The sequence below is a fragment of the Haliotis rufescens genome, unplaced genomic scaffold (assembly GCF_023055435.1).
Source record: "Haliotis rufescens isolate VD_foot unplaced genomic scaffold, xgHalRufe1.0.p SCAF_21, whole genome shotgun sequence".
NCBI classification, from domain to species: Eukaryota; Metazoa; Mollusca; class Gastropoda; order Lepetellida; family Haliotidae; genus Haliotis; species Haliotis rufescens.
In genome coordinates, this window is record NW_025963902.1 from 8,069,254 (window position 1) to 8,093,073 (window position 23,820).

The window sequence follows — 23,820 nt, forward strand, 5'->3', positions numbered from 1 at the left end:
ATGCTTGTTGCCTTCCTGACTGGTGCTCTGCATGGCTGAGATAAAGCAAGGAGTTAGTATACTGTGACAGAGAGAGGTATCCATGTTAAACTGCGGCATGGTATCTCAGTGGGCTAGCACTATAAAACTAGCATTAGTCAGAACTAGACTATGCACACACACACACACACACACACACACACACACACACACACACACACACACACACACACACACACACGTGTATGTAACATAAGACTCTCGTCCGTAGTCAATGTTTGGAAGATGGCGAATGCACTTGAAGAAGTCACCTTTCTTACATTTTAATATCCAAACATGAGTGTCATTATCAGGGAGGAACTAAGAAACAGGTTGTACTTGGTTTTGGTGTATCTACTCGGTTTTGGCGGGTGTAGGTGCCCTGGCTTAGAACGCCCTGACAGCGCCTGTATGAAGCGCTATGCATCAGATATTGGGTGTTGTATTCATACATGTAGTTTGGCTGAACGAAATCGAAGTAAGCAGAGTGAGGGAAATGTCATTATGTAACTTGCAGGGAGGCTTCCAAATCCACCAGAGAAATATATCTTCTGTATCTGCCGAATGACGATATAATAATATATATATATATAATATAATATATTTGGTATTGAGGTAGTCTGGGTTTTTAGATATAGAGGATAAATAATGATGTTCATTGTTCATGTCATCGAGCGGCGTTGTTAGAATTGATATTTCCAACCAGAATAACACATAAGTTTATTTTACAACAGCCGGTAAATAGTTTATATATAATATGATCCATGCTGCAGTGGTTTTTCGATCAAAGTAACAGCCTTCTTCTGTATCTGCCGAGTAACGATAAACTATTGTCAGCACATCCTGATTGGTGATACGGACATGGCAGCTTGTAGCTCAAGGTCAGATCGTGGCACTGCCACATCGAAGCTAAAAGAGACCCATTGACGTTCCTTAAACGACAACTGTTTGGCTTGTTGGTAAGTTCGTTTAATGACGACACCCACTGCTCGTTTATTGGCGCATGATCTGCCGACTGGAAATGATTTACTATCTCGTATTGAATCATGCATGTCTCATTTGCTAAGAATATAAGAATGTAAATGGGTGTGGTAATATTTTCTGAACAAATACTAAAAACTATTCTTATACTTAGATATCATTTCAGTGTTTAGATTTTGCACGAGTACCCCTTCCGTTGAAGTTTCACATGTATCAAAATGATATGTGACCAACCAGAAAAGAGACTATTGGGTGCTAGGATACAATTTTGCTCTGAAAGACATTTGACGTCAACTTACTTCCGTATTAATCGCCATGTGTGCGATCTGTACACATATATCTTGTATTTCTCTCGTCACTTTGTAATGGAATAAAAACATATTTTAAATCATTCCAGCATATATGTCTACTTTCAATTAATGATACATTCTATCTGAAAACTGCAATCACTACACAAACAGTTATAAGTCTGAAAATGGGACTTTGCAGAAAATGAGACCAAATGTTTGATGCCATGTGTCTCTGTTGTAAATATGAGTCGAAGCTGATGAATTGTATTTTGTGGTCCTAAGATACTGTAGTTGTAGTTAATAAAATGTTATTTTTTTCACCCTAAGGTCCCTCATGTCATGGCTGGTCACATACAGCTAGTTTTGTCTTTCAACATTCAAAAGTCATGACTTCCCGTATGGATTCTAGGTAATAACAGTGGTCCCTAGAAATCTGTGCGACTAAATGCAACAGGTGGTCACGCTCACTGACTTGAGTAATGCATGTCATCGTATTCCGCTGCGTGGATCGATGTTCATTATATCAATCACAGGATTGTCTGGTCCAGACTCGATAATTTACAGACCGTCGCCTTTATACACCTGGAATATTGTTGAGCGTGGCGTTAAACAACAAACAAACAACAAACATAGCCAAAATCAAAAGTCATGTTAATCATAAGTTACCGTTGGTGTTATTTTTAACTTTAATTTTGTACACGTTTAGATGTTATTGTATTTCAGTTGTAGAAGTCAAACAAAGGAAACGTGAAATGTGTCCGGATAAGCAAACACACACACACACACACACACACACACACACACACACACACACACACACACACACACACACACACACACACACACACACACACACACACACACACATACACACAACCACTTCTGAATTGTACAAAGGACTTTTCTTTTCGCAGACATGGAAAGAAATATGGACAGGGTTGTGTCGCTTTTATTATAATTGCCAATTTGAGGATGCATAAACAAGGCGTATACACACAATATACCGTTGTAGTTGTTCAATCGCATAGCCATGTCAATTTAAATCAGAAATCGTAGGCTCCTTTTCTTGTTGAAAACATCGTCGGTGTAAGGTATTGTTTGCTTAAATTAACTTGATTTAAATATGCATGTATCTGGTGAGCATTGAAACACCCAAAGAAGTTCTGAGGAGCATGCAGCAAAAATACGATATTAAATGTATGACAGACTGACATATATTCTATATTTGTTTCCTAAATTGTGATAAAAGTGACATAACATGTATTCTTTAATATTCCACAAGGAATATATATATTTATATTTAGAGTCTTTAAGTGATTATAAGGGGTGTTCGCGAAAAGGTCAGCGTATCCTTTCCCACCAGTGACATCCGTCAAAAACACGTGCAAAGGCAAGTCAATTGTACAAATGTTTTCTATAAAACGTTTTGAAAGCTTTGCAGAGGCATTGAATGGTGTGACATTCATCAAACAAGTTTTGAGCAAGGGAGGAAGAGTCGTATGACGCTCTGTGAATTCTTCGAAGAAAGAGCATCCTCGATTGTAGCTGAAGAAATTGTGGTGAAATGTAGACACTGCAGGCTGGAGCTGCTAGAATATTGGCCGACATTAAGGGAAAGTCATCCCTCTTGCCATACACGCTTGTTGATAGGTTATTGTCACTCTGAATCTTTGTGTATAGATCTAATCATAAATACAGACGAGGTCCAACTAGTCTCCATTATTACCAGTTCAGAGTAGTAAATCAGTGGAAGGGAATTGGCTATTTGACTGTTTTTGAACGATATCATATCACTCATATACCTGAAGCCAAATTCTCCTTTTTAACTTTGCCAATCCGAGCAGAAATTCCGATTTACCTAAATGTCATAGCCCCAAGGTTAACATTAACGTTTTCAACGAGGAAGTCCAGAATATCACATATTGTTTTCTCAGTAAACTTCTGATGGCATTTGATTTGATTTTTTTTTAAATTGATCCGAACCTGTGAACTATCCCAGTCTTTCCCAGTTTACATACTGGCGGCATAGGTGGCTTTATTTGATCTGTCACTTATAGTTCTTTGCTCAAACAATTAATGTAGTGATGCTTACAGTATACTGGTTATGTTATTTGAGGCATTGTCAACTACTTTACTTGTAGGGCAGCCTGACTTTGGATGGTGCATGGCTGGGACAGAATGGGTTATTCCAATTCTGCTTTCTTTTTTTCATTTGTGCATTCTCACCAATGACAACATGACGCATTGACTTACCTCGCCCTGATAGACATTGTTCTTCTCTTTCTGTCCATGTTTTGCATATGCTTGAACAGCATCCATAACGATTTTAGAGAATCCCAGTTGGTAGGAGTGAGTGAGGGAGTATGGTTTTACGCCGCTTTTAGCAATATTCCAGCAATATCACGGCGGGGGACACCAGAAATGGGCTTCACACATTGTACCCATGTCGGGAACCGAACCCGGGTCTTCGGCGTGACGAGCGAACGCTTTAACCACTAGGCTACCCGACCGCCCCCCAGTTGGTAGGAAGCTGCTTACGTTATTTGGTATATATTTGAATAACTGACGAAGATCGATAAGACCGAGAATGTTATGGACTTCTAACTGCAACACTTCTCTTTATGAGCATTTTTTTTGTTCTCAATCCTACTTTGAAAAAAAACACAGTGACATTCGGCATAAAGGCATTCAGCTATGTACTTTTAACTTGATTTTTGTTATCGAAACAACTTCTGCTAACTAGTTTCGCTTTCTTTGCTTGCTCCTAGTTGGATTGCGGAAGCATATTACGTCAAAGCATTTTAGAGTGACGTATGCGTCATGTCTATCTCACGGTTGTTACGGCACGTGTGGAGAGGAGTAACAGTTGACGTTTTCAATTTGTCTGAAAAACATTTTGTGATTTTATAATTCGATTTGCTTAAATAGTCACATTTGAAGATAATATCCGCATATCTGAAAACACAGTGCGTGTGTGTCTCGTAATCAATGTGTGAGATTGACTGTCATTGTATAACATCAGGAACTAACATAAAATGTAACAAAGCTGTTATGCGCATATAAAGAATAACGTGACAGAGATTTGTTTTTAATGATGTCTTTATGTAATGTTGACAATGTTATTATCCATTCCATGAAGTAGAGTTTGTGAGTCATCGATCTTTGAAAGGTAAAAAAACAACGGACCTCACGATGAAGTGGCATGCTCTGTCATTGTAGCTGAAAGGTCGAAAGCGTTCAAAACGCCCTTATCAAGGCTCTGTGTATCTGTAACAAGACATTTGTTGGGTTGACTTTCTGATCCAGGTTTGAAATATCATTGTATGTAGAATGGAATTATTAAAAAATCAGAATTAGTTATTTATCTGAGAAGTGCAACGCCTCATCACTGAAAGAAAGGGGAACGTTTCTTTCCGTTGTTCACCGATGTTTCACGGTGGCTGATAACCTTGCATACACACCAATCTTCGATTTCCAGCAGCAATAACGCTGACGAGGATGACCACGATGACGATGAGGGCAACAGAGAAGACGATGAGAAGGACGATGGCCACAGCCATGACGATGACAGTTGCTGTGATCTCCCAAGATGTCTCGCAGCCAGAGATGGTAGTTTGGGAGGAGGTTTCTGTGAAGAAGGTATGGATGGTCAATGTACTGAATCAATTGATGCAGGACTAATACAGTGGCGTCAGAGGAATTGTGTCCTTTGTTATAATTTACGAAACATATAAGATATATTAGTAATGAGTCTCATTAATAACTATATCGCCTGATACAGAAATCAACATGCACACTAAGTAGCATTATCATGTCTATCACATGTAGGATTTTTTTGGGAAAATTCAAATTTTTAATTTCAAATTCTGCCTAGCAATGTTTGGGTAATATACAATGCCTTGTTATTTCCATTCCGCATGTAAAATGTATAGCAGTTTGAAAGGGAAAGAATCATCGAGGAGTGACTTTTCCTTGTGCTCCAACAAATGAAGCTTTTCTGTCGGGCGGACGGAGTGGTTTGTTTTGTATCAGAATATAGCAGTTGTGTGTTTTGTACCACTGGCGTAATGTATGCGAGATAATGGGACGTATGTGTCTCTGTGCTGTTTACCACTGATGTACTGTATGAGAGATGAATACTAAACATTCTTACTGACTACTAATGTCAGACAAGGCTGTGAAGATCTACTTTATTGTTTATTGTTGAAGTTTATGTATGTTGTTATTTCAGTGGTGGTCCTTAAAATATATATATATATAAAATCGAGGTAAACCATACCGCCCTGACTACGGATCTTCACCACCTTGGAAAGCTGCACCTCGTTCCCGGCATCCCTCTTCCTTCTGCCGTAACCACCGCCTGGAGCGGAACAGTTAACCTGACACACAGAAGGTGAGAAATGTTCAGTTTAATATCCCAAGGCAGTTCAAAGGCCAGTTTGTGTTCCGAAGATAATTAATTTTGACTGGTATGTGAAGGTTGTTTTGTTGGGTGTGGGGTGTGCGGTTGTTTTGTTGTGGGTGTGGGAGTTCATATGTTGGGAGTGTGGGGGCTGTTTTGGTGGGGCGGGGTGTTTTTTTGTTGAGGGTGTGGGGGTTGTTTTGTCAGGCGCGGTGCAGTTAACCTGACACACAGAAGGTGAGAAATGCACATTTTAAGATCTCTCCCATTTATACATGCAACGAGATCATATCAATAATATAACAAAAGCATTTTAAGGTGATTTTAAGTTTGAGATCCTAAGAGAAAGTAGAAATATATAATGTTCCATATGTTTCATAAACGTTATCACCTACAGAGCAACAGGCCGACATGTCATCCGTCACACAAACATCTCCCTCTTAAGAAGATTGCGATTATTTTTATATTATTAGTTGCGTGGAAGAGTATCATTCTCTTTCATTGTTTAGTGTCATGCATCATGTATCTGTCGATGTATGTTAATAAGACGTGCAATTGAAATGTCGGATATTTTTGTATGATTTAGTTTCAGTGACGATGAATAAAAGTTGTCACCTACCGGGTCACAGGCCGAGTTGTCTGCTGCCACACAAACTCTGACCCGGAAGGAGAAAATCACTTCGTCATTTCCGTCGAAGTGGAAAGCCTTTATCACCAGACTGAGTAGCCTGCTGTTAGAATGGTCGGGGGTCACTGCTTCTGAGATGAAAGGAAGCCCGTCAGTGTGCACACAGCTGAAACAAATAAACATGTCGACCTTGCACTTGAGGCAATTCTCTGCGATGATCTTGCAGATTCTACAAGTACATTTCATAAATCATGTTTGAGTTGGGGTACGCACTTCCATCTTTGCCCATAACCACTGAACAAACAACACATTTTTACAACAATGTCTCAAACTTCGACCGCAACGTCTGTAGAACAAACAATATATGATTAAATGGTTGCTCTGTGAATATTGTCCAATACAAGATGTAGAAAGGTATACATTTTCTTTATAGAATGACATATGTTATTATTCAGGAGCTGAAGAAAGGCCATGGATATTTTGGACAAAGAAATGTTTATTCTAAACATATTAGGGACCCGACATTTAATATTCTGGGGATGGGTGTGTTCGTAAACAGATTCCTTTTTTTAAAGTAATTGCTTCAAGACTGTTTTTTCTATTAACCATACATTAGTTTTACACACCCCTCGTATTTCAGAACATCTACAAAATCCAAAGTGACCGGTGAAATTCAGTTTGGGGTGAAACCTGAGAAGAAATTAACATTTTCCTTAATTATATGTATAACTTCTTAACTATTTTTTCCGGAAAAGATTATTTGCTTTACAAATTCCTCATTTTAAGTATACGGTGTCCCAGTATGGAGGATTGAACATTCGCTCGTCATCGTCCCAGGTGAACGCTGTAACGCACCTCCCTGAAGACCACACCTACCTTCCTTCTATCAGCTTCAGCGTCTTTTCGGTGTTGGAGTTGGTGTTGTTGGCCTCCCCCTCCTCCACACGCATTGACGTGTACACTGGGGAAACAGTGTTCATATATGTATAGCATTACTAACAATGCTATGGTCAAACCCCGGGGGGATACTTCAGCCAATATTTCACCATCTTTAAATTAGTATTTTCTGATATATTTCTGGTCTTGGACTGGAAAGGCGGTCATGGTCACATGGTTCACTTACTCCTGGTGTCATGATTGTAACTTCTACATTGATACGTGGGAGAAAGTTCCTTTCTTATGATTACATATTTGATAACCATAAGGCTTTGATATTTCGAAAAAATTTTTTTATAACATTCAACAAGAAACGTATAAATCTTTGCATCTTTCAATCTGTATTCAAGTTCTTAAAGTCCCAATGCCTTTAGTACATATAGTACAGAGATGTTGCCATACAGATGTGTCATCTCCGATTTTCAGTGGTCCATTCATATTATTTTCACAGCTATCTTGACTGGTTATTCTCTAGCATAGACAATAAATATTTACAAACATTGTTTTAAGCATACAGTGTGTACTATAGTCCTGTGGCTTTTGAATGTTTAAATAGAAACTAATTGATGAAAATGTTTGTTAAAAACCAACCTCCTTGAACTCCAAACAAAAATTTAAGTTCTGCCCCAGCGTCAACGAGATCTCCGTTGTAGAATCCACCATCGACAAATAGATAGAAGTCCACAGCCTTGACCATATCCTCGCGAGACACTACGTGCTGGCTGTTCCTGAGGATATATTCCTTATTATGACTTTGGCAGTTTCATACTGAAAGATTCGAGGATACGTTTATATTGCCTTATTTGAAACAACAAATCCAATTATCACTTTCAAAGATTTTAATATTGCCTCCATATGCTATTTTACATTCAATTTATCAAGATGTTTCAGAAGTTATCTGTTTATTCCAGGGCACTAACCGACATACAGGTGTTGACACGGCTGTATTTGCGTTCGTATTTTATGAACGGATCCAAATAGACATCCAAGGCTTTTATTCGTGTTCACATGATAGTTGTACCTTGAGGACAAGAAGTTTCGCTCCTGGCACTCGTGGCTCATGAGATGCTTTCTTAAAATGTGATCCCTTATTATGAGATGTGTTACATGACATGAGAATGTGCAAATACTGTTCGTGTTGCAACAGAAATATGGGAGCATAAATCCATGATGTTTTATTTCTTTGATATTAACTCATCGTGATGAAAGTAAACAGTTCCAATATGTTACGAATGTATCCTACATGTTGCCTATCAACAAAACGATGCTCGAAATATCCATGAGAGACAAAATAAGGACCCAATGTGTGTGCGGTGGGAAAATCAGATCCGATTATGTTCTGGTTTAAGAAATCGGTAGGTATGGAGTCAGGGATGGACATGTACATAGGATGGGGTACTTTAGAGGTAATGCAGACACATAAAGGAAATTACTATATAGTAGATGGTGCCTAAAATTTTCTATTGTTTTCTATCATATCATACAGTGATTGACAACGATGCTCTAATATCATTGAAATAGAACAGGAATAGAAATAGACAAAAGAGAGGTCAGTTTTATGTTATGTAATCGCTATAAAGTTTTCTAGCCACCGTTTGAATAGAGCGAGAAGGAAAATCACTGGTGTCGTTTACATGTTGCGATTCGTAATCTTTATACATTTTAAAAACTTGTGTTGGTTGGAAAGTAACATTAACGATTTAACTAACATATGTTGCCTACCTCTAGCTGTAGTCCTACTAAGTGGATATAATGTGAAAAAGTTGCACAATTATCTACAATCTCCTTTGCTGAAGGTTTTCATTGCAGTATCTGTCGTGAATCATTCGCCACCCTTTGCAATCATACCTCGAAGTAGTCTACTAGTTTCTGGCTATATTAAGTTATCATTTGATAGACATTGTTTTAAGCATTCATTTTGTACTAGCGAACTGGGTTCCATTCAGGTGGGAGAAAGCCTCAATCCTCTGCCAGTATATGTCAGGGATCTGGGAGTAATTGTTAATTCTGAGTTGACCTTAGAGGATCATGTCAGCCCTTTACTCCAATTCAGAACATATGTAACTAGTCTTTTTGCGGGGCACCTCAATGACCGAATAGCAAGCTACAATGCATCCAAAATACAGCAGCAAGAAAAGTCTCCCCCTCGCCATAGACATGATCATGTTTCACCTACATTTTATGACATTGGTTTCCCGTGAGTCATAAATTTCTTTCAAAATCTTGTGTTATGCAAGTTCATTTCTGGCGAGGGTCGTGATCAGGCTGTACACCCGAGTTGGATCACTTGGATCTGAATCACCAATATGTGTTATGCACCAAACTTTCTTAAGCAAACGCAACACCAGCGATGGGTATGGCGCTGATGATGTCATCGACACAACTGCAGCCACTGTGTCGAATATGACGAAGTAAAATAACACCAACGAAGGACCTTCTTTCTCAGATTCGGTCAGGTCGTGGTTTGTTGTTTAACGCCGCACTCAGCAATATTCCAGCTATATGACGGCGGTCTGTAAAATAATCGAGTCTGGACCAGACAATCCAGTGATTAATATCATTAGCATCAATCCACGCAATTGGGATCGATGACATGCATCAACCAAGTCAGCGAGCCTGACCACCCGATCCCGTTAGTCGCCTTTTACGACAAGCATAGTCACCTTTTACTTCAAGCATGGGTTACTGAAGACCTATTCTATCCCGGAATCTTCACGGGTCAGGTCGTAAACGGATGACAGAGCACAAAATGGAAATAACCAGGAGTATGTGTTGTCATGTTCGTGATAGTAAGTGTCCTGTTTTGAAGGTGAAGGACACGGGTGTAGTTGTCCTCAGCGGCAGTGTTGATGCAGAGTTACGTGCCTGATCTTGGACGATCTCGGGTGCTACCACGTTGCCAGTATCGTGATATTTAATTCTTGGTAGCATTTAAATGCCTTCTGATTCAACAGCATCAAGCCTACAAATAGCATTTCTCGCATGTTTATAAAGTCTTGGCACGGCGATTTTCAAAATCCACTTGTAACTTGATGATTTGTGAAAAAGTGGCCACAAAACCCATGACAACATCTATGACTTTCACGTTAAAATTGATTTTCTGTTTCCCAAGTGAACATTTGCTAAAAAACCCATTCGTTCACGCTCGTGTGTTTCACAAGTGCTCACATGACCGCTGCTCTACTAAAGTATCGACTTCAATATGTTTGGCGTTCATGGAGTTTAAAATTTATGGTAAGTTAACATAAACGCAAAAAGATGGCTGATTAGGCAATCTAATGCCACAAAAATCACTTGCCCGATCGTGCCATTGCATTCTCATAAACTATCACGTCAGTACTTACGCGCCCGTGACGTTCATCTTGACGACGCTGCTATCAACGGGTACAGTGTTATCTAGGATACACTTAACGTTGTAGCGATCGTCGATGAAGGTCAGGTCATTCGGGCTGTATTTCACCACCACCACACGGTTAAATTCTTTCCTGTTGCCGGTCTGCACGAAGGTGACAAAAGTTGGATATGATGTCCTCGATCAATTACATCATAGTAAGACAAATGACAATATAAGACATGTAATAATTGTCTGGACGAGTAAACATCTTTGAAAAGTAAAAAATATAATCAGAGGGAAAAAGCAAGATTTAAGATTTACATCTTGACATTATGAGAACATTTTTTATTAAATTGGGACTTTCCATTTCTGACACTGGCGATTGGCCTATCATTTAGGCCACAGCAGAGTTATCAGATAATGTTCTGTTTTTAATCAGGACCAACCTTCCTGATTATTCCTGGTGTGTAGGTTGGGCTTAGAATGTTGACGTACACTTGCGCTCTTCTTTTGACTAGTTTTCCATAATATTTAATACGCCAGGCATGCTGTGGTAAATGATACATGCAGAAGAGGGACGTTACCTTGGGTTCAGTTTCCTTTATTAACAGAATCGTTGTGCTCGTATGCATCATGCATGTGGTATGTACTTACAATGACTGGCACACTGGGGCCGCAGCCTGCACTGTCATGTTCTACTTGGATGTAATGCCCCTCCCAGCTGTCAGGGATCTTATCGAACGTGTCTACCGGATTTGGCACTGGCTGGGAGTCGCAGCCAGCGATGCCTTTCTTGTCCTCCACGAAAGCTTCGAATCCAGAAGTACTGTACGGGTTAATCCCAATGACCATCAAGTCCGCAACGCAGGTCAGGGAAACTGAAGAGGATCAGTGTTTGAAAATAATATCTTGATGTGTCTATCTTTCGATGTTATGTACTCATGCCTGTCAAAATTATTCCACGAAATTTTGTTCTTTTTTTTAAAGAATATGTCAACATAAGGTACGATATATGGAGTCGCTTCCTTACATCGATTCCTTTCACACAAGTCGCCGTAGTGTTCGCTGTCGCAGTAGCATTTGGCTCCTCCACCATTGTCATAACAGGTGCTTCCACTGACACACGTAGTGGTGGCACAGTTGAGCTTGTCAACGTTAGCTGACAAAAAGAAAAGTAAAAAACAAATTGAACAAGCAAAGTTGTTGATTATGTACTCATTATTGTATTCCTGACCAATCGAGCTGTTTAACCTGGGCTTTGACTGTTTTCAGATCCGGACTCTTGACACACTCCGGACACTTATTGATATACATATATGCATCTGACATTTTCGGCTTCTCATTCAGAACATTCTGCATTTTCCGCATCATAAATAAAATGTACAGGGTGGTTTAACGTCACTTTTTCTCCATTCCAGTCACGACCCGTGAAGATTCCGGGGTAGAATTATTATAGGTCTTCAGCAACCCATTCCTGCCGTAAAAGGTGACTATGCTTGTCGTAAAATGCATGTCATCGATCCCAATTGCGTGGATCGATGCTCATGATATCAATCACTGGATTGTCTGGTCCAGACTCGATTATTTACAGACCGCCGTCATATAGCTGGAACATTGCTGAGTGTGGCGTTAAAGAACAAACAAAACCAAAACCATGCCAGTCACAGGACGGGGACACCGAAAAATCAGCTTCACACGTTGAAAAATCTGAAAAAAAGTTTAACCTGACACATCGGTATGACGTGCTAACGCTCTACCTATGGACGACCACATGGCTACTCATAACTATGAGTGTAAATATAGAATCAGTAATACACTGCAGCATACCCTGAAAGTCATTGCAACCAATGCTATTTCAGTAGGGCCTTTAATAGACGAGAAATGTTTAAGCATATAGAGTGTATCACGCAAGTGTCTTTTGGGATGGTAAATATCATGTATATTTACCCATACGGTCTAAAATATGCAGTGTAATATTTTGTGCGGTTGGTGCTTGTCGAAGCTGAGTGATCAGTTAACAAAGATCAATTTTCATTGGACGACGGGACTATTTTTTCTCTCATTGCGTTCATGCACAAGTCCATGACATTAATTAAGTAATTTTTGCCCGCTACAATCTCACAAATCGAGCTTTATAAGACAAGAAACATAGTTCCATGTCAACGATATAATTTCATATAATAATCAACAAAGCTTTTATTTCACATGATTTTCAGTTTACAATCAACATAGTTACAAGAAACAAAACTAAGCCTACTTTGTTTGCAAACAAACATGGCTGACCACTTGACGCCCTTCAAAGTAAATGACCTCGTTATACGGACGGAAATCTGACAGAAGAGTTATTCGTATTCAGCCTCTGAACACATTTAATGTCTTTGATGTAGAAATGCATATGGCCAGATTGAAGTTCGAAGATTCAGATTGAGAGTGTTGTCAGAAACTTTTTCCGACAATGGTGCCCCAGAGAATTAGATTATGCAAGTTTCGAGACACAATAACGTCCAGTCTACCAACAGCTATTCGACAGTTAATGAATCATAACATCAAAATATCAAAGAAATCTTGTCATCTTCTATGTCTACTCCATAAGTGTGTTTGACAAGTCCTCCTAAAATCCCAGATGCTCATGTTTCCCTTCAATCGCACTTGTCTCAAATCCCAAGCGATGTCCATTCCTGCACCATTGCGCACCCTGTTCTCGAGGCTCTTATATGGAAGTGTTTTCAGTTTCTCCATTTCTTCTAACAAATCGGGTCACTCCGGTGTCGACAGTCATCTACCGGTCGCAAAGATAACAATTCTTATTGATTCTGTTTTTGGGTAGTCTACAGAGCTTGTTGTCCGGAATAAACTGTTGTCGTTCCTGGTTTCAGGTTAAGTCGGGTTATTCAACACCGTGACAGCAATAGTACTTTTCAAAGTTTACCCCTTTCGTAAATTTTAGCCAACACCCATGACTTGTGTACATCCTCTCTTTGTTGTAACAGGTTTTGGCATGAAAATAATGACATGTTTTTTTCCGCGTTTCCTCGTCTTTATGTGAAATGCACGTCTTTGCTTAACGGCAGCCGTCTGTCAATGGCGAGAACTTCTATTGTCAAAACAACCCCTGATTGAAAACTCGTTTGTCTTTTTTCAAAATTGTCTTGTTTTATCAATGCTAGATAGTGTACGCTGTGAAATCAGACAGAAATATAGCTGCAATAATGTGATCTTTAAAGCGTTTCAACAGAACTATATTTTTAATGAATACGTTTAAGAAATACGTTTGGCGTTAGAGGACATTGTTTTTTCACACGCGGTGGCTTATTCTTGATCTTGATCGTTGTTTTCTAAAAACATGTCTTTAATATGATTATTTGTAATAATTAGAATAACCCATGATTGATGAGTGTATACGGAAAATCAGTCACTCGTGACATGGGGACTTGGACGTTGGACTAGGGCGACGCCATGTTTGTTTGTAAACACTGAAAGTCGTATCTACTTGACCATTTTCATTTGCATATTTATTCGAATATGACCCCATGCCAACAGTGACCTTTGGTCTCATTCTGCCGACAAACCTAACCATGTTTCATCGGGATGATGTCGTGTCGAAGGTTTGTCACCGCCACCGAAAGCTGATAAAGCTTAAATGATTTAAACACGTCCCATTTTAATTCTGGAAACCCAAAAGTCCAGAAACTCTACGCTCTTTGCCCAGTCTCGGTTAAAGGTATTTACAAAATTAAACATGCCGTTTTCATGGGAACATACCAAGGAAGAAAAAATGAAAAAAAAATTGTTTAAAAACTCAATATTTAGACTATGTCGCCCATGGGCCTGCCCATGGGCGAAGTGTGGCCCATGGGCCTGCCCATGGGCGAAGTCTGGCCCATGGGTAGGCCCATGGGCAGGCCCATGGGCGAGAATATGTTCCTTTACTTAAAACTCATGTTTTTGATTCGCAAATACATTTGATGTATTCATTCAAGTATCATGACACAATATTTAACTCATTTTAACTTAATTCAACGATTTTATAGCGATATTGAAATATTTCGCCCATGGGCGAGAAAAAGGTTTGGCCAAAGGGCGAGAATATGTTCCTGTACTTAAAACTCATGATTTTGTTTCGCAAATACATTAAATGTATTTATTGAAGTATCATGACACAAAATTTAACTCATTTTAACTTAATTCAACGATTTTATAGCGATATTGAAATATTTCGCCCATGGGCGAGAAAAAGGTTTGGCCCATGGGCGAGAATATGTTCCTGTACTTAAAACTCATGATTTTGTTTCGCAAATACATTAAATGTATTTATTGAAGTATATTGACACAAAATTTAACTCATTTTAACTTAATTCAACGATTTTATAGCGATATTGAAATATTTCGCCCATGGGCGAGAAAAAGGTTTGGCCCATGGGTAGGCCCATGGGTAGGCCCATGGGCAGGCCCATGGGCGAGAATATGTTCCTTTACTTAAAATTCATGTTTTTGTTTCGCGAATACATTAAATGTATTTATTTAAGTATCATGACACAAAATTTAACTCATTTTAACTTAATTCAACGATTTTATAGCGATATTGAAATACTTCGCCCATGGGCGAGAAAAGGGTTTGGCCCATGGGCGAGAATATTTTCCTTTACTTAAAACTCATGTTTTTGTTTCGCAAATACATTTAATGTATTCATTTAAGTATCATGACACAAAATCTAACTCATTTTAACTTAATTCAACGATTTTATAGCGATATTGAAATACTTCGCCCATGGGCGAGAAAAGGGTTTGGCCCATGGGCGAGAATATTTTCCTTTACTTAAAACTTATGTTTTTGTTTCGCAAATACATGCAGGTGTTCTTACTATTTTCATGGCACATAATGTAACACAATTTTACTCAATTCAGCTATTTTACAGATTTATTGAAATATTTCGCCCATGGGCGAGAAAAGGTTTTGCCTTCGAAATCCTTGATTATTATATCATGCCAGAGTTCTGAAATTCAGTGACAATGCTGTTGAACAGTAGAATCTGATTGACGTATTTTGCAGAACCTGTTTGACACTATGGGTTCCAGGACCACTAACACTCTGAGCTGAAAAAGTTTGGTCCTAACCGCACCCAACATCTTTAATGAACCCGGCCTTATCTCTCAAAACGTTTTGGCAGTTTATCATACGAATTCATGTGCGTGTACAACATTAAATTTTAGTTAGTTTCTATTTCATTTCCCATTTTATGACCCGTTGATACATCCCACTGTGCAATTACGTGACAGGTACGCGTTCGCGTATTTTAATGGAAAGAAACTATTCGTCTTTTATTGCATAACGTTTGGCTGAATATCTTACATTCTAACGAAATCTCGAAATAATTATTTAATTACAAGCAGTGTCGAACTGACCAGTAGGAATTATGTTTCAATGCGATTGAGGAAAACGTGAGTGAATATTGTGACACTAAAGCAACTTTTAACTGCATTGTCACTTTTGGTATGAAAATGGTAATAGTTAAGAAAAACGTAACAGCCTTCTTATGATAATTCTCATATTCTCATTAGTACGTTGTGTCTAATTACAGTGTCGGCCTTATTTACAGGTGATTCTACAATACTTGTTGTCGGTCAATTACAATCTGCCACACCACGCGTGAATAAACAGTTATGCAGGTGTTGCTGTGGGCAAATACCTAGCCTGTACATGTATATTTTGTGGATACATGTATTACATATTTTCGTTGATATGTGGATATATTAAGCACCAAGACACAAAAAGTTTATGAAAGATGAATTTGTGCCTTGATATATATATTCAACGCGAGCGAAGCTTGTATTTTCTCCGCGATCCTGATGTGTATCATCGTTTAATTGGTCAATCATTAAAAGTATGTTGTGAGGCGATATCAAAGGAGCCGCTCAATATACACAGTGTCGTCCGTTTCGCGTGAACTACCACCCTACCCTGTCAGTAAGAGTTATGTAATCGGTACACAAATATATTTGGTGCGATGTCAGTGTGGAAGGAGTTTGAATTACGTCCGCCAGTGGCCACAGAAAGTAAAGTACCAATCAACAAGGCCAATGCCGTACTAATAACCTAGTGACTCGCGTAACAACGGCTGTCAATATGTCTGCTACATCTACCATACCATCATCCCTGTCACAACTGGCGTATTAACGGCTTATTCAAAATAATAATTGTAGAAATGTCGTTACCAGACTAACGTACGTCGTATTCAGTCCTCAACTGGATGTTACATTCCTTATATCAGTTAACAGCCCTGTTTGTGAAAATATTTACTAGACATAAGATTTAAAGACTAATAAAATCAATTGTAAGACCGCATAGACCATAAAACCGAATAAAATATGTCTTGGTATCATCTCTTGTGTATTAGATGATGGCAATGACCGGAAATGTTATAACGTTAGATTAAGAAGGAGAATCATTAAAGTGTTTTACAATACTTGGAATCATGAGCAATAAGATGTAGCAACATAAACATGCATGGAATAGGGAAAAAGGATGAAAACAAATTGAAAAGGATTTTAATACAAAATTATCGAACTAAATAACTTGCCTGAACAGAAAGGGTACCCAAACTTGTTTGACAGTTATTCGTGTGTTGTAGACTGTCGAATGGGACACATGTGTGTACGTAGGGTACGCATACCATTTGCAAGTTTTAGTACTCATACACTTTCACTTTTTGTGTTTTGTTTGTTTGTTAGTTGTATAACGCCACACTTAGCAATATTTCAGCTGTATGACGGCGGTCTGTAAATAATCGAGTCTGGACCAGACAATCCAGTCGCCCTTTTACGCCAAGAATGGTTTGTTGAAGATCTTCACGGGTCTATTGAATGCAGGGATTTGTGTAAAGTCATTCAGACAGCATACAATGCCAACTAAAAAATTATACTGAGTGTCTCCGCAAAGTAATATAGTACGGTACTTAGAGTACATGTGAGATTATACTCAGATTAGGGAGATGTTTTATCCATATAACGTGTTATTATTCTACCTAACAATGTATTTAATGAAATGAATGCAAAACAAACTCAACGGCTAAAAGGTTTCATTGAAAAAACTACCCCTAGTCTTGACTAATAAAACAACTGCAACCCGACACAGATTAAACGCAACTTACAAACACAATCATAATCTGGTTAGTCTGTATCACTCAACGAGGCCGCTTACTTTGCCCACAGTATGAACGTATTGGGCAGTTCAGTAATTAGGAGCCAAAACCAGGCAGGTACGACGGTCACACTTGACTGGTCTGACTGATGATTAGGTCGTCTGACAATTGTGAGTGAACCATAGCAAGAAGTATCTGCGAAACTATTTGCTCCTTTTATGGGACCGATTAGTTTTATGACCATGGGCCTCGGCACAAGCGTGGTGTTGGAAGACAAGTTATACATGTACATCCGATATGGTGACTGTTTTTCGCTATTCATATTCTAAATACATTCATAATACCACAACATTTTAGTACTCCTTGAAACTTTACAATCACTTCAATATGTACAATAGATTGAACGAGAACACTTGATATATTGCAGATTATTAAATCATTGTCTCTATTATCAGCCGCTACGTTTGTATCGTTTGCATTGTACAAAGAAATATTTTATCTGTCCTTTTGCAGATTTAGCCTCAGAATGTGCTCATTCGAATTAGGAACGAAAATAATTGCTTATCATGAGTATATATGATACAGTTAAAAGTTACTTGTACACTGTAGACGTATTCACTTTAAAGTCGCATACGACCTTCGCGAGCGAGTTGAATGGTTAATTGGAACGAAGTCTAGAGAGGGTTATACATTTTTGTATTTGGTAATGTGTAGGTTTGTTAAATATAATTTTTTAAATTCCTTTTATTTCAATATGTAAAAACATAACTATGCGCTTAAAAACAGAGCTGACTTGATGGGAGATAGCCACCTCAGATTGTCTGTTGGACATGGTTTAACCTTACTGTGTCCTCACCCTGGTTGTTGTTACCGTTGTTATAAGGGATTAAGAGCTACGGCTCATTGCATTTTTGGTTACAGTCTGTATCACTAAAGTGGACATGTGCAGGTGAACTCTGTTCAATTAGTATATGAAATGCCCCAAAATGTGAACACCAGACAATAATAACCTGAGGGTAAATCCACGTGCGTCTGCCTTTCACCTCGTTCACCTTCCAAATCCTTGATTATTATATCATGCCAGAGTTCTGAAATTCAGTGACAATGTTACTGAACAGTAGAATCTGATGGACGTTTTGTGCAGAACCTGTTTGACACTATGGGTTCCAGGACCACTAACACTCTGAGCTGAAAAAGTTTGGTCCTAACCGCACCCAACATCTACAAGTTTGTAAGCTTGTAGACATCATTAAGAAGTAATTAACAGTCCCATGCTGAGACCTTTCTCAAAATTCAGACCGGTGGCAGGCTGCCAACAAAGAGAAGAAAATATCGCAACCCCGACACGAGTGTGCTCAGTCAAACAATGAACTTACGACCGGCAGAAAACAACTCCAGTTGAGCATGCCGGTGCTGTATCTCAGCCGTGTTGGCCTGAAAATTTAAACATGCTAATTAAATCCAAAATCGTATAATTATTTTTAATAGAAACCGTATCTTAATTTGTTCTTGCACTGCATCATATCGTGTATTTCATCTGTATATGTGTAATGTGTATATGTATCAATGACTACACTTATACCGCATATTCTGCAACAGACTATAATTAATCACCTTATTATTGTCTCTCCATTTACCATGGCTGACTGCACTAATACCCTTTTAACAGTGGACACCGATATCAGTATACATGTAGGCTTTTTGTTCAAAAAGGAATATGCAGGAAATTATATGTAACAATTAACTGTGTACTAATTACATGTTTGAATGTTATCAGTTTTACGTTCTGAGATACAGTGATGTAAGCATCTTCTAAAATCTTCTAAAAATATAATAAAATACAAAACTCTCTGCCGTAATTTTTTGTGGAAATCATTCGATCAAGTAAAAAATGACTGCGTGACAAGACGAATCAACTATTTATACACGATAAAAGAAACTGCCGTATTTTAGGAACAGTGTTGTAACAAGACATTTGAAATTTCTAACAAGCAGATACATTAGAGACAGTGACAAGACTACAGGTACGTAATCCGTATCAATCAAAGGTGTAAAAAAACTGAAAATCATATCTGTCGGAGACCTACCAAATTACCAAGTTTTATCATTACTATATTTATTACAATGCAAATACTTTAGTGATACATTTTTTAGAGGAGAGGGCATACACACAAGTATATTGCTTCCGTGTGTGAATGCAGGTTGTACTTGGTATCTCAGTTCTCAGTTTCATACCGGTTGTATAACTGAATTTGTATATGGAACCATGCGTACAGCATGACAATTACTTGCTATTCGTCAGTTTACAACACACATAACACGGTCAAAAATTTTAGGCACCGCTTTTGCGAGTTATGTAGTACAGTAATGTTTTATTAAAATCTATTTCAATTTGTTTTCACCATTTTCCCTATTGACAGTCGTTGTTACGTGCGTCACTAGGTAATTAGTACGGATTGACCTTGTTTATTGTTTCTATACTTTGAGGATTTCTGTGACAACTGGCGGACGTAATTCAAACTCCTTCCGCACTGACACCGCATCAAATATATTTGTGTACCGATTACATAACTCTAATGGACAGGGTGGGGTGGTAGTTCACCGGACGACACTGTGTATATTGGGCGGCTCCTTTGATATCTCCTCCAAACATACGTTTATTGAATGACTCCATTAAACGACGATACACATCTCGATGAATATATCAAGGCACTAATTCATCTTTCATAAACATTTTTTTGTCTTTGTGCTTAATATATCCACATATCAACGAACATTTGTAAAACATGTATCCTAAAAAAGATAAACATTTTCAGGCTAGGTATTTGCCCACAGCAACACCTGCATAACTGTTTATTCACGCGTGGTGTGGTAGATCGTAATTGACCGAGAGCAGGTATTGTAGAATCACCTGTAAATAAGGCCGACACAGTAATTAGATACAACGTACTAATGAGAATTATCATAAGAAGGCTGTTGTTTTTTCTGAACTGTTACCATTTTCATACCAAAAGTGACAATGCAGTTAAGAGTTGCTTTAGTGTCACAATATTCACTCACGTTTTCCTCAATCGCATTGAAACATAATTCCCACTGGTCAGTTCGAAACCGCATGTAATTAAATAATTATTTCGAGATTTCGTTAGAATGTAAGATATTCAGCCAAACGTTATGCAATAAAAGACGAATAGTTTTTTTCATTAAAATTCGCGCACGCGTACCTGTATATTGCATACCTGGTGTCACGTAATTGCCCAGTGTGATGTATCAACGGGACATTAAATGGGAAATGAAATAGAAACTAACTAAAATTTAATGTTGTGGAAAATAACTCCAATGAATTGGAGGACACGCACATGAATTCGTATGATAAACTGTCAAAACGTTTTGAGAGGTAAGGCCGGGTTCATTAAAGATCGCTACAATATGTAAAACAGGTGAAATTTGTAGAACTAAAGGAAACATCCAACCAAATGCCCTTTTTAAATAGTAATGTAATGATATAATATAAAGTATATTTCACACGATACAATATACTTTGCAAACAGTTAGTTGATGCTTGAAAGGGACTGACGTAAACATGGGCGAAATATTTTAATAACGCCGTAAAATAGTTGAATTAAGTAAAAATTAGTTAAATTTTGTGTCATGATACTTGAATAAATACATTTAATGTATTTGCGAAACAAAAACATGAGTTTTAAGTAAAGGAACATATTCTCGCCCATGGGCCTGCCCATGGGCCTACCCATGGGCCTACCCATGGGCCAAACCCTTTTTCTCGCCCATGGGCGAAATATTTCAATATCGCTATAAAATCGTTGAATTAAGTTAAAATGAGTTAAATTTTGTGTCATGATACTTGAATGAATACATTAAATGTATTTGCGAAACAAAAACATGAGTTTTAAGTAAAGGAACATATTCTCGCCCATGGGCCTGCCCATGGGCCTACCCATGGGCCAAACCTTTTTCTCGCCCATGGGCGAAATATTTCAATATCGCTATAAAATCGTTGAATTCAGTTAAAATGAGTTAAATTTTGTGTCATGATACTTGAATGAATACATTAAATGTATTTGCGAAACAAAAACATGAGTTTTAAGTAAAGGAACATATTCTCGCCCATGGGCCTGCCCATGGGCCTACCCATGGGCCTACCCATGGGCCAAACCCTTTTTCTCGCCCATGGGCGAAATATTTCAATATCGCTATAAAATCGTTGAATTAAGTTAAAATGAGTTAAATTTTGTGTCATGATACTTGAATGAATACATTAAATGTATTTGCGAAACAAAAACATGAGTTTTAAGTAAAGGAACATATTCTCGCCCATGGGCCTGCCCATGGGCCTACCCATGGGCCAAACCTTTTTCTCGCCCATGGGCGAAATATTTCAATATCGCTATAAAATCGTTGAATTCAGTTAAAATGAGTTAAATTTTGTGTCATGATACTTGAATGAATACATTAAATGTATTTGCGAAACAAAAACATGAGTTTTAAGTAAAGGAACATATTCTCGCCCATGGGCCTGCCCATGGGCCTACCCATGGGCCAAACCTTTTTCTCGCCCATGGGCGAAATATTTCAATATCGCTATAAAATCGTTGAAATAAGTTAAAATGAGGTAAATTTTGTGTCATGATACTTCAATAAATACATTTAATGTATTTGCGAAACAAAATCATGAGTTTTAAGTAAAGGAACATATTCTCGCCCATGGGCCAAACCTTTTTCTCGCCCATGGGCGAAATATTTCAATATCGTTATAAAATCGTTGAATTAAGTTAAAATGAATTAAATTTTGTGTCATGATACTTGGATGAATACATTAAATGTATTTGCGAATCAAAAACATGAGTTTTAAGTAAAGGAACATATTCTCGCCCATATGCATGGGCCTGCCCATGGGCCTACTTTAACCGAGACTGGGCAAAGACCGTAGAGTTTCTGGACTTTTGGGTTTCCAGAATTAAAATGGGACGTGTTTTTACGAAAACATTCACTTGAAGAAAGTATGTACAGATAAACACTTGAGCGCTCACGTAATTCAAGACCACAGTCATAGCCACTGTATTCCGTGGTACAGAGGCAGTCCGCGGAAGTGAAGGTGCAGGTCCCACTATTCAGACAGGCCTGGTTAGGGCGTCGGCAGTCAAAAGTGGCATGAGCTACAAAGTGAAAGTGAAGTAAATGTTTGTCAAAAAAGGCAATATACGCTATTTAAGTAATTATTAATTTGTGAATTATCTACATACGTTATGGGGGCGGTCGGGTAGCATCGTGGTTAAAGCGTTCGCTCGTCACGCTGAAGACCCGTGTTCGATTCCCGACATGGGTAAAATGTGTGAAGCCCATTTCTAGTGTCCCCCGCCGTGATATTGCTGGAATATTTCTAAAAGCGGCGTAAAACCATACTCACTCACTCACCCATACGTTATGGAGTTTGATTCTTGTTTCGTTGTATTTTTCGCATTTTGCAGGCGAAATGTTATCTATTTTGTACATTTGAATTCCCTCAAAAGAAAACAACATTTGATAAAGGATAGGAATGACCCTTTACATACGGACACAAATTTAGAAAAAAGAGAATTGTACAGATGTATGTCTCTGAATCAATAATTATGCACCTATAAATCACGAATGAGTGAGTGAGTTGGGTTTTAACGCCGCTTTTAACATTATTCCAGTTATATCACGGCGTGCCAGCTTAATGTGGGAGGAAAGCCCGAAGTGATGCAGGTCTCAGACGTTTACCACTTCGGTGAAACCAGCGAGCACGGGTATGGTGCTGACAAACCTAGAAACATAATTGGGCAAACCGGGATTCGAACCCACCTATCATAGGTTTCTGGCTTCCCAAGGGGCGCAACTCGGCACAGCGAATCGCGGCGCCTAAGACAACTGGGCTACCCGTGTCTCCTTATCACGAATGACATTTTGGAAAACTACAACAAATCCATTAAAGGAACTTTAATTTGTTTGAAAAATAATTACATGTCATTACGTTATTTAAATGTCAGCAATAATAGAGACAACATAACTCAATAACTCACCAAGGCTGAGTGATAATATCAGAACTAAAATAG

At 38.4% G+C, this 23,820-nt stretch overlaps 1 protein-coding gene across 1 annotated transcript; it reads right to left on the reverse strand.

Moving 5' to 3' along the window:
• Positions 1-4,241: 4,241 nt before the first annotated feature.
• Positions 4,242-23,820, reverse strand: LOC124111456. Its single transcript, XM_048401207.1, has 11 exons — positions 23,788-23,820; positions 22,777-22,902; positions 11,620-11,748; positions 11,244-11,467; positions 10,600-10,751; positions 7,847-7,983; positions 7,196-7,280; positions 6,311-6,485; positions 5,569-5,668; positions 4,751-4,917; positions 4,242-4,556 (listed from the first exon to the last, which is right to left on the reverse strand). Exons 4-11 carry the CDS (start codon positions 11,439-11,441, stop codon positions 4,527-4,529), a joined length of 1,044 nt encoding a protein of 347 aa, XP_048257164.1. The 5' UTR covers positions 11,442-11,467; positions 11,620-11,748; positions 22,777-22,902; positions 23,788-23,820; the 3' UTR covers positions 4,242-4,526.

Coding starts and splice junctions, on each gene's coding strand:
- LOC124111456 (XM_048401207.1), bottom strand. CDS start 11,441: ATGGTCATTGGGATTAACCCGTACAGTACTTCTGGATTCGAAGCTTTC. Junction 7,984..10,599: donor AAGATGAACGTCACGGGCGC/GTAAGTACTGAC, acceptor ATATATCCTCAG/GAACAGCCAGCACGTAGTGT. Junction 4,918..5,568: donor GAAGATCCGTAGTCAGGGCG/GTATGGTTTACC, acceptor CCTTCTTCACAG/AAACCTCCTCCCAAACTACC.